Here is a 12,176-nt window from a genome sequence, read left to right as displayed (position 1 = left end):
CAAAAGAAATACTTACGTTCCATGATGATTCAGATATAGTAGCTTTAACAACTTTAAATCCCATCTATTCAGTTTAATTCTTTTTTTTTTTAATTTTTTGAATGTTTTTTTAATTTTTGAGACAGAGAGAGACAGAGCATGAGCAGGGGAGGGGCACAGAGAGGGGAGACACAGAATCTGAAGCAGGCTCCACGCTCCAAGCTGTCAGCACAGAGCCCGACACGGGGCTCGAACTCACAGACTGTGAGATCATGACCTGAGCCGAAGTTGGACGCTCAACCGACTGAGCCACCCAGGCGCCCCTATTCAGTTTAATTCTTGAAAATAAAATTTAAAATGAACAGTATATACTTTGCAATCAATATCTTAAACATTCACATCTTTTTGTGTGTGCATGACCTAACTTGTACTTTGATAAAGACTTCGAAATGTGGGGTGCCTGGGTGGCTCCATTGGTTAAGCATCTGACTCTTGATTTCATCTCTGGTAATGATCTCATGGTTTGTAGATTAGAGCCTTGTGTCAGGCTCTGTGCTGACAGCACACAGAGCCTGCTTGGGATTCTCTCTCCCTCTCTCTCTGCCCCTCCCCACCTCAGAATACATAAACATTAAAAAAACATAAAGAAAGAAAAGGGGCACCTGGGTGGCTCAGTCGGTTAAGTGTCCGACTTTGGCTCAGGTCACAGTCTCATGGTTTCTGAGTTCATGAGTCGTCTATGCTGACAGCTCAGAGCCTGGTGCCTGCTTCAGATTCTTGTCTCCCTCTCTCTCTGCCCCTCCCCACCTCAGAATACATAAACATTAAAAAAACATAAAGAAAGAAAAGGGGCACCTGGGTGGCTCAGTTGGTTAAGTGTCCAACTTTGGCTCAGGTCACAGTCTCATGGTTTCTGAGTTCATGAGTCGTCTATGCTGACAGCTCAGAGCCTGGTGCCTGCTTCAGATTCTTGTCTCCCTCTCTCTCTGCCCCTCTCCTGTTCATGCTCTGTCCCTCTCTCTCTCAAAAATAAATAAAGATTAAAAATTTTTTTTAAAAAAAAGAAAGAAAAAAAGACTTGGAAATGTGAGTTATATTTCTCAATATTAAACTGTTTCTAAACATATTTACCAATAAAATAATATGCCAACTCCTTAGCAGAATATGTAGGATCCTTCACAATTGGAATCTAATTTCTCTTGTAAGCAATATCTTCCTAAATTTTTGTTCCCTTATTTCTGTCTTCAATGAAGACAACTGAAAGAGAAACCAAACCAAACAGCTCTTCATTTCCTCAACCCTTACTATTCGGCCTCTGCCACTGTTTGCTACCTCTACCTGAATTCCTTAAATTCACACCTACCTCTTCCACACTTCCTGCTTCACTGAGGAAATTTCTATTCATCCTTTAAAATCCATCCCACGTATCGTGGAGCCATTAAAAATTTCCCTAGAGCAACCGTATCCTTTGTGTGTCCAAAACAATTTGTCAAAAACTCTTCTAGAATCCTTATAATAAAAAAGGTATATACAATATAGGGTTTTGAAACTACAGAAAAATTTAGATTATCACTGTATTATTTTATCCCATATTATCTGAAAAGAATTTTTCAAATTTTGACATTTATATAAAATATAAAATTTATATAAAAATGTAAAATATAAAAATACAAAGTAAAATATTTTTAAAATTGTCTTTAGTAAAATCAGAAATGTATTACAATCAAAGATGCACATTTCAAAAGAAGAGAGGTTAGAGAGGGAGGGAGCCAAAACATAAGAGCCTCTTAAAAACTGAGAACAAACAGGGTTGATGGGGGGGTGGGAGGGAGGGGAGAGGGGGTGATGGGTGTTGAGGAGGGCACCTGTTGGGATGAGCACTGGGCGATACTTGTATGGAAACCAATTTAACAATAAATTTCGTATTAAAAAAAAAAGATGCACATTTACCATTTCACTGTTATGAAAACTGACAGTGAAGCTTTTAATTACATATTTTCTTATTGTTATTAATTGTATAATTTATTCTTGTGTGTCCACTAACAGGCAGGTGCCATGTCTTTATATCCTCCTCTGAACATATCATGGTTTGAATTATAGCGAATGATATATAGCAAACATATAAAAGATTTGATATGAAACACTAAATGATGCTTAATTTTCTTTAATGGACTTTGTAGAAGTGTAATTGACATATATAATGAAATATACCAACTTCAATGAACAATTCAGAGAGTTCTGACAAATGTAGTCAGTTATGTAACTACCACCCACCAAAATCATCACATAACATTTCCATCGCCTCAAAACATTCCCTTGTGTCCCTCTGCAGTCAACTGCTTCCTTCTATTTTCAGTTCCTGGCAACCACTGGTCTACTGTCTCTATAATTTGTAGAATTATATAGAATTCTCTAGAATTTCATATAAATAGAAACAAAGAATATGTTTGTGTTTGGCTTCTTATACTTGGCATAAAGTTGTGAGGCCAAGGCATCCATATGGTTTAGTGTTATCAATAGCTCATTTCTTTTTATTGCTGAACAGTATTGATTGTGGAAATAAATCCTCTGTCACCAACTGATGGACATCTGCAGTTCTGTTTTGTGGTGTTATAAATAATGTAGCTAGGAACATCAGTGTAAACCTCTTCATATGAACTTAGGTTTTCATTTCTCTTGGGTAAATTTCCAGGAACAGAAATGCTGGATTATATGGTAAACCTATGTTTAACTTTAAAGAAACTGCCAAACTGTTTCCAAAGCTGGTGTACTAGTTTGCACTCTCACCAGGAACGTATGAGATTTAAGGAGTTTTGCTTCTTGCCCTCATTTGGTATTGTCACTTTTTTTTTTTAAGTGGAGCTATTCTGTGTGTGAGCAGTAGTTCACTGTGGTTTAATCTGCATTTCACTGATGACTGAACATCTTGTCAAGTGCTCATGTACCATCTGTGTATCTCCTTTGGTGGAAGCGTGTAATCAAATATTTTGCCTCTTCTTTTTAATCAGATTGTCTTCTTACTACTGAGTTATTAAAGTTCTTTATATATTCTTGATAGGCCCTTTATCAAATATGTATTTTACAAAAGACTGTGTCTTTCTCTTTCATCCTCTTTAGAGTCTCTTTTGAAGAGCAAAAGTCTTTAATTTTCATGATGTTCATCAATTTTTATATTTTATGCTTCGTATGGTTTTGTGACCCATCTAGGAAGTTTATTGTTATTATTTAAACAAAGTTGTGGCAATTTTCTAAAATAACTGCTTCTGTTACTTATCATATTTCTATTAAAGTGTCTAGTTATAAAAACCTATTAAATAAAAATCACAGATAGTTAAAAATCAGGACCAAATCTTTTAAAAGGAGATGTAAAGAGAAACAGAGTAATACAATGTATTTATGTATTTGTTTCTTCTGCTAAAGAAAATCATTACATTTATTTTAAAAAACTGCAGCTGCTCATATAATGCATAAGAGATATGGTCAAAGTGATTTTTATGATTTTCAACTTATCCCCTTAAAGGAAAGAGGCAGATCCTACTTCTTCTTTTTCCTCGTTCTGGGACACAGAGGGTGAGTCATCCTGGACAATGAGGACAACATGCTAAGGACAGCAGAGCAGTAAAACTGAAGAAACAGGAGTTTTAAACCCCATGGAGCCACCATACTTTCCTAGCACCAATTTAAACCACGTAATAGCAGATCATAGATGCAGCAACCACACCCATGCTCCAACCGATAAAATGGGACCTCACTTAATGCACTTACAGGAAATACTGTAATGTGAAGCAATCATGGAGTGGGTGCCTGGCTGGATCAGCCATTAGAACATGCAACTCTTGATTTCGGGTTTGTGAGTCTGAGTCCCACGCTGGGTGTAGAAATTACTTAAAAATAAAACTTCTAATGGGGGTCTGGGTGGCTCAGTTGGTTGAGCGTCCGACATGGGCTCAGGTCATAACCTTGCCATTCACGAGTTCGAGCCCTGCATCGGGCTCTGTGCTGACAGCCCAGAGCCTGGAGACTGCTTCAGATCCTGTGTGTGTGTCTCTCTCTGCCCCTCCCCCACTCATGCTCTTGTTTGTCTCTCTCTCAAAAAAAAAAAGATAAATAAATAAAACATTAAAAATTTTTTTTGAAACACTCAAAAAAATGAAAAAATAATAAGGCAATCAGCATGGTGCAAGACACAGAGTAAACATGACAGTATTAGCTACTATACCATAGGGCAAATTTAAGAGATTCTCCAAGAGAAAAATTCATGAAGTAGTATTCTTTATAAATATTGCCCTGTCTGGATTAAGCAAGTTTTCAAATAAACAATTTAATTATTTTGGTAGTCTCTAGTAGATTTCAAGTGGGATAAGATGCATGACAACATTAATATACTTCAACAACCACTTTCTTTAATATGAATTATTATATTTAGTAATATAATGGTAAAAGCAAAAATATTGATGGAAGTTCTTACCATGGAAAGGTATTCATTCGTACCCTGTTCTTATAAATCAGAATTCCTCCTGACATCACTCCAATCATAATTTCATTGTTACTTTGATCCTTCAAAAAAAGAAAATGACAAATCTAAAATATTGGACTTTTCTTGTTAAATATATATTTTAAAAATAGGATAAGGATTTTTTTAACACAATGTAACATATCTGAAGGCAGCACATAATTGCATAATATTTACAAACCCACATAGTAATTTTTACCTCATGAAGATAAAGAACATACTTCAATCAAACTTAAATGTTAGAATATTAAAATTCATTATCTACAGTAAAAAATGATCTCAGGATTCCCTACAGTGTATAACTGGAATTGACTCTCTGAGACAGGGAATCAAAGGCCTTCTCACCCTGTAGAACGATGAAGTAGGATCTATTCTTTCATTTCTAAATTATTCTAACCTAATTGCTGTGTAAATACAGTGTCAGAATTGCAAAATTAAAGAAAATATGGAAGAATTCAGAGTTTAGTGAAGTGTAACCTATAAAAAAACAAGATTTCCAATATAATGATAAATCCTATAACTAATGTAATACAACAAAAAAATCATGGCAGTAGAGTAGGGAACAACTGTTGGAGAATTTGAATGACTATGGAGAAGAAAATTTGAACTGTGCTTTGAGGAAAGGAAGGGTTTTCATGATAACTCATCCAACTTGAATAGCTAATCTGTACTACTGAGAAAATGTTGAATTAATTTCTCAGATGCGAATCAACCTTGAAATAGTGTTGCTAGTTGACTTGAAACATCCTATAGGCAAGCTAATGCTTTTAGCATTTAGCAACAATGCTTTACCCCCTACCATTCATATACTCAGAAGACAGAACTAATTAATGAAATTATAATCAAGATTTTATAATTGTGCCCCTAGGAAAAAAAATCCTTTAAAATGTAGTTTCAATAACTTCTAATTAAATTAAAAAACTTACTAACTTCTGTGACAGGAAAATAAATACCAATGGCCAAAGTAACACAACACTGAGTACTGTATGACCAACTTATTTAGCAATAACCAGCATTATTGTACACTGTTAGGGTTCTTAAATCATTTTTTAAAAAATATCAATTAGAAGTCTGGACCAAGATGGCAGACGTAATATATGTTCCTATTGCTCCTTCTGCTCCCACTCTCATACCACAGAAGATACATAAAAACAATCCGCTTGAACGTAATCAACAGACCAGACATTTTGAGAAATTTGTAAAGACATAAAGAGGATAAAATCAGATTTTAGGAGAGAAAAAAATTATAGAAGACCACAGCTTGAATTAAACACAGAAGAGAAAGTTCTGTATGGAGGCAGAAAGAAGGTATAGTCAACAGATACAGTTTCACAGATGGCAGATGAAGGAAATAAAGGGAGCCCTCAAATTACTGTCAGGATGATCAGGTAGAGAACAGCTAAGGTAATTAGCTCCTATCAACTCTAGAATCCTGCCCTGTCTGGACTGAATTATGGGACAAGGAAGTATGTGCAGCTTATCTAAAATACCAAGTGTGGATACTGGGGACAGAAATTAGAGCAATCCTCAGAATGGATGGAGAACCTCAAACTGAGAAAGGCAAACTACAGGCATGTGTTTCGCGGCAATATTTTCCTTCTCTCCTCCACCATCACCTAAAGCAGGCCATAACAAAGAGAACGCTGACAAGCAAGTGGACTAAGAATCACAAATGCAAAAGGAAGTATACAACCAATGATCACCAAGCACTAGAGAAGAACCAATACATTAAAGAGATATACCAAACTCAACAAATAGATAAATCAATCAAGCTGCTATGTTGGCAGAAAAACATGTTTAAAAACAAAAAAGCAAAACATGTTCAGGCTCTCTAGGAACTCAAGTTCTTAAATTATAGCTATCTAGATATGAAATGGCAATTCCCAAGGTGATGCCAGAAGTGAGCAAGATAAAAAAAAAAAAGAAGTGTTATGTCCTTAATGGACACAAATGCTACTAATTCCAGTGTACAGGAAAATGCATGAAGACCACCTTATTTTAAAATATCTTTGTGTTTCTTTTTACCACTTACTACTACCTATATTATGCTATAAATTATGTTATTTAATCTATTTATTCTTTACTCTTCTTCAGTAGAACCCAAGTAGCAAAGCATAGGGCCTTTGTTTTTTCCACTATTGGGTTGTTAGGTGTGTAGAAAAGTGTCTTGTAGAGTTAACCCATGAACAACACAGGTTTGAACTGTGTGGGTATACTTATATGCAGACTTTTTTTCAATATAGATTTGTAAAATTTTATAGATTTGCAACAATTTCAAAAAACTTGCAGACAAATCCTGTGGCCTAGAAATATAAAAAAAAAATTTTTTTTTTAAGTTAGGTATGTCATGACTGCATAAAATAAATGTAGATCCTACTCTGTTTTATTGTTTATTACCATAAAATACACACAATTATATATATATATACATATATATGCATTTTAAGTTTATTTATTTATATAAGAGAGAGAGAGAGAGAGAACAAACACATGTGGGGAAGGGGTCGGAGAGAGAGAATCCCAAGCAGGCTCTGCACTGTCAGTGCAGAGCCCAACATGAGGCTCAATCTCAAGATCATGACTTGAGCCAAAACCAAGTCAGATACTTAACCAACTGAGCTACCCAGGTGCCCCAATACACACAAATATATTATAAAAAATTAGGATGTATCAAAACTTCTGCACACTTACAGACCATACAAGGCCTCATTCACAGTCAAGAGAAATGTAAACATTTGTATGAAATCATAACTGCGTAACATTTCCTGTAGTACATATTGTATCACTGTAATAATTTCATAGTCACCTCCTGTTGCTGTCAGCTCAGGTGTTGCCAAGCATCGGCTTAAAATATGGTGTGACACTAACCATCTCTGCATGTGCGGTTTGGTCTCTCCAATAAACTGCATCTAGCAGCAAAAGTGATTTCTCACAGCTCTTGCTTATTTTCAACGTGTTTAGTGTAATACCATAAACTTCCAGTAACATCATGGGGCCCATAAAAAGTGCTCCTTAGTGATGCTGGAAGTGTTCCCAAGAAGCAAAGAAAATCATGACATCATAAGAAAAAAGTTGAATTGCTTAATAGACTGAGGCCTGCAATTGTGGCTGCCTGCTGTTTCAAGATAAATGAATCCAGCATGAGTACCACTGTAAAAAAGGAAAAGGAAATTCATGAAGCCATTGCTGCAACTATACTAGCATGCACAAAAACCTGGTACTTGGTGCAAAATGTACCTTTTCATCTCATATTGAAAATGTAGCTTTTTTGTGGGTAATGGACCGCTATAAGAAAGGTATGCCTCTATCTATAAACTCTAATATGATGTGAGAAAAAGCAAAGTCATTATATGACAACGTAAAGCAAAAAGAAGGTGTAGGATCTAAACCTGAAGGATTTAATGCCAGAAAAGGATGGTCTGATAATTTTAGAAAGAAGTTTGGCTTTAAAAATGACAAGAAAACAGGAAAAGCAGTCTCTGCTGAGGAGTCAGGAGACACGTTCCCAGGTGCCATTCAGAAAATCACTGAGGGGAAAGGGTATCTGCCTGAACATGTTTTCTTTTTTTTTTTTTTTAAACGTTTATTTATTCATTGTTATTACAGAAAAGGCCATGAAAGCCATCAAGCTCGAAACAATAAATTCCTGGGGGAGAAAACTGTGTCCAGATAACTTTACAGGACTTACTACAGAGCCAGTCAAGAAAATCATGAGACGGATTAAAGACGGAGGGTGAAAGGTTTCATGATACAGACCTATCAAGAAACTCAAGAGCACCGCACCACAGGATTAACAAGGTGACTTGATAGAGGTGAGTGCTCCCAAAATTAGTGCTAGATGATGAGGAAGAAGTGGAAGAAGCAGTGAAGCAAGAAGGGGAAGAAGCAGTGCAGCAATGAACTGACACTGGACAACCCAGCAGAAGAGTTAATTATTGAAGACTGCTTTTGACTTTTCTTTTGCAACATGGGCCCTTCTATGATAGGAGCACTGCAACTAAAGCAGACAGTGGAGGAACTGGTAACCATACAGAAATTTTATTAGAGAAGTTAAAGAGCAAAAAAGTCTGGTAGAAATTACAATGCATTTCCATAAAGTTACACCGAGTGTGCCTACCTCTCCTGCCCGCTTCCACCTTCCCCGCTTCTTACACCTCTGCTCACCTCTCAGATAGTAAGACCAACCCCATTTCTTCTTCCTCCACAGCCGACTCACTGTGAAGACGAGGATGAAGACCTTATGACAATCTACCACTCTATGAACTGCAAATAATCATCATGCTATTCGGCTTATAAACTTATCTGTTGTGAATGCATGTGGGTATCTTTGTGCAGAAATCTGACCATATGGGAAAAACTGTATGAAACATTTTTGTGCCATTATCTTCAGCAATGTCTAAGTATTCGCCTGGAGAACATCATGTGCAAGACTCATATGGAAGTGGACAGCCTATCCTTATACAGGAATGAGGTCTGTGATATTTAATATAAAATTAATAATGTGTTAGTTTGCTTAGTGTTTTATAATTCTGCTTTCAAAGAATTACATTACTGTGCAGTATGCCTCTTTGTCTCATAATTGGAGAAACTGTATAACTAGCCTACCATCATCGGTAAGTAGTTTTTAAAAAAATTAACAATGCTTCCGATATTGTATCAGGACTATGAGTGCAATATTGTAGGCCATAAATATTTTATAATGATTCATTCATTGGTACATAGCATTCATACCGCTGCTTCTCCATTATCAATGTATGAATCGTTACTCCTGTAAATAAATATGTATTTCTTTTTCACATTAACTTTTCGTTTTTGATGTCTAGTGTTAGTAATACACTTAATATCTACAGTGTTTTGTATAATAGAAGACAATATTGATGTAGGTACTGACAAACCATTCATCTTGTATATAGACGATGTACACTGATCAATAGAGTCCTGTAAATGTATTTTTTCTTCCCGATGATTTTCTTAGTAACATTTTCTTTTCTCTAGTTTACTTTATTGTAAGAATGTAGTATATAATACATATAACATAAAAAATACATGTTAATCAACTATGTTATCAGTAAGGCTTTGGGTCAACAGTTGTCGATTAGTAAAGTTTTGGGGGAATCAGAAATTACATGAAGATTTTGGACTGTACTGGGGGGATAAAGGTTGGTGCCCTTAACCCCTGCACTGTACAAGGGTCAACTGTACTCATTTGTTAAATGTTAAATGAATGGATCTCTATCACCAGTAGGAAGAGGTCTTAACTGTTTAGCTTGGCACTGTAGGCCTTTAAACAACCATCCCATCCCACTTTATCCTCCCTTCTAACTAGAAAAAACTGTTTCTCATCAAGCCAGTTCTGTGATGTTTTGTGCACCCATAATTACATATTTCTTTAAGGCAGTTCTCACACCTTCTTCGTGTTTCTCTAATGAATCAAACCAAAGTCTAGATCAAGTTCATATTTTTTTTTTAAGATTTTGTGCATTTTTAATTAAAAAAATTTTTTTTAACGTTTATTCATTTTTGAGACAGAGCGTGAGTGGGGGAGGGGCAGAGAGAGGAAGACACAGAATCCAAAGCAGGCTCCAGGCTCTGAGCTGTCAGCTGAGAGTCCAACTCGGGGCTTGAACCCAGGAACCAGGAGATCATGACCTGAGGTTAAGTCTGGTGCTTAACTGCCTAAGCCACCCAGGCACCCCTTGAGTCCATCTTCTCTGTGAAAATTCATTAGCCCACATGAACAAGTTTCTCACCCAGGGACAGAACTCCAGACCCCCTTCTAACCAGATCCCAGCCCACCTGACATGCATGTCCAAAAGAGTAGTCACTAAATGCATGCAACTATTTAAATGGAAATTCATTAAACTGACATAAAATTAAAACTTCACTTCCTCAATCACACTAACCACTTTTTGAGTGACAGCACAGGTCTAGAACATTTCTTGCATTTCAGGGAGTTCTTCTGTAGATAGCTGCAAGACCAGAGCTGTCCAACAGTAATACAGTACAAGCCACATGTGTAATTTATGTAATTACACATAATGGGTGGCTTAGTCGGTTAAGCATCCAACTTTGGCTCAGGTCATGATCTCATGGCTCATGAGTTCGAGTCCTCTGTCAGCGTCTGTGCTGACAGCCCTGAGCCTGGAGCCTGCTTCAGATTCTGTGTCTCCTTCTCTCTCTCCCTTGCTCATGCTCTTTCTCTCTCAAAAAATAAACATTAAAAAAAAATTATCCCAGTAAATAAATAAAAACAAAAGACTTAAGATAAGACTTAAGAATTAAGTGCAGCCTCCAGTGAATTAACGGATCCAGGCACTGAACATCAATGGCTACTAACATTAAAAACAGAAGTGAAAACCAGACATTATGTGCCTCCTGATAAAATCACACAAAAAAGGGATCAATCCTTACTCTGAACATGCCCCTTAATCAAGCTGCCAATCTGCAAGTAATACATAGAAAGCAGAACATGTTGAGTTACACCATTAATATATGATCAGTACAGTCCAGACCATGACAAATTAAAGGTGAAATGGCCCAGTTCTTTAACATGAAAATTTTAACAGAGATTAACAGAGATTTAAAGTGATCTAGTTAAAATAAACAAACAGCAAGGCCAAGTTGTAGTATCTATGAAGGCACACTTGGGTGATAAAACCATAAAAAAATACAATGTAGGAAGGGGCTATTATCGTGACAGGGCACAAAGAAGGTTTCTGGAATGGATGGCTAACATCTACTTCTTGACTTGGGGGGCAGCTGCCGATGTTCCCTGAAATACAGTACACAGTTGTGTATCTGTTTTGTAATAGGCTAAAAAATAACAATGTAAATGGTTGAGATTTAGGATGAATATGAATATTCTAATATTTTTGACCCATACCTCAACCTATCGTTATTCCATGACCTGTAGTGGTCTTCCCTCCTTTCCTTTGGAGAATACTGTTCTAAACACAAACTGCACAGCTAAGACTACCTAATGTTCTAGCCTGTCTATTGTCACAGGTTAAGAGTAAAGTAATTCAATCCCACTAAAATTTTATATTATGGGTGGGGGAAACATTAATTTTAAGTGGTGTAGGGTAGCTATGAAAATAATTTTAATTATTTGTAATTATTAAAATATTTCAAACAAATATAGAAATACCAGGAAGTCAAACAGCATCCCTCACCTTCTCTGCCTCATTCCCCAGGGATAGCCACTATTAATATTTTATGTTTATAAAAAATATAAATACATATTTTATATAACTACACAATTTCTTTAATCAACAAAAAATATGATATCTTATTCTATAAATTATTTACTGCTGCATATTATTCCAAAGCATGGATTTATCACAATTTCTTAACCATTTCTGTTCATTTATTTAGTGTTTCTAATTTTTTATTACAAACAGTGCTGTAATAAAAATTCGTGAACACACTATTTAAAACACTTATATAAATATTCTACAGGATAGAATCTGAGAAATGGAAATGATTGAAGATTATATGAATATCTGCACTCCAAAAGGGTTATATCAAGTTATACTTCAACAATGTTTCAAAATGTCCACTTTGCATACTCTTACCAATAATGGATATTTTTAATCCTTTGAATTTTTGCAAATCTTATGAAATTGGTTTCTCCTTGTTATTTTCATGGTTATATTTTATTTTTTTAGATTTTTTTAAAGTTTAT

At 35.8% G+C, this 12,176-nt stretch overlaps 1 protein-coding gene across 9 annotated transcripts in view; it reads right to left on the bottom strand.

Moving 5' to 3' along the window:
- The window catches only part of PTPN4 (protein tyrosine phosphatase non-receptor type 4), a 227,215-nt gene that overhangs the window by 87,299 nt on the left and 127,740 nt on the right, over positions 1-12,176 (bottom strand). For all 9 annotated transcript variants that reach the window (XM_053909685.1, XM_019469365.2, XM_019469364.2 and 6 more), the window contains one exon: positions 4,448-4,536. In XM_053909685.1, the coding sequence (XP_053765660.1) occupies positions 4,448-4,536 (89 nt within the window). The remainder of the gene's footprint in view (positions 1-4,447; positions 4,537-12,176) is intronic.

The sequence above is a fragment of the Panthera pardus genome, unplaced genomic scaffold (genome assembly GCF_024362965.1).
Source record: "Panthera pardus isolate Hobbes unplaced genomic scaffold, ASM2436296v1 HiC_scaffold_10, whole genome shotgun sequence".
Taxonomy (NCBI): domain Eukaryota; kingdom Metazoa; phylum Chordata; class Mammalia; order Carnivora; family Felidae; genus Panthera; species Panthera pardus.
This window is presented reverse-complemented; position numbering and strand designations above follow the sequence as displayed.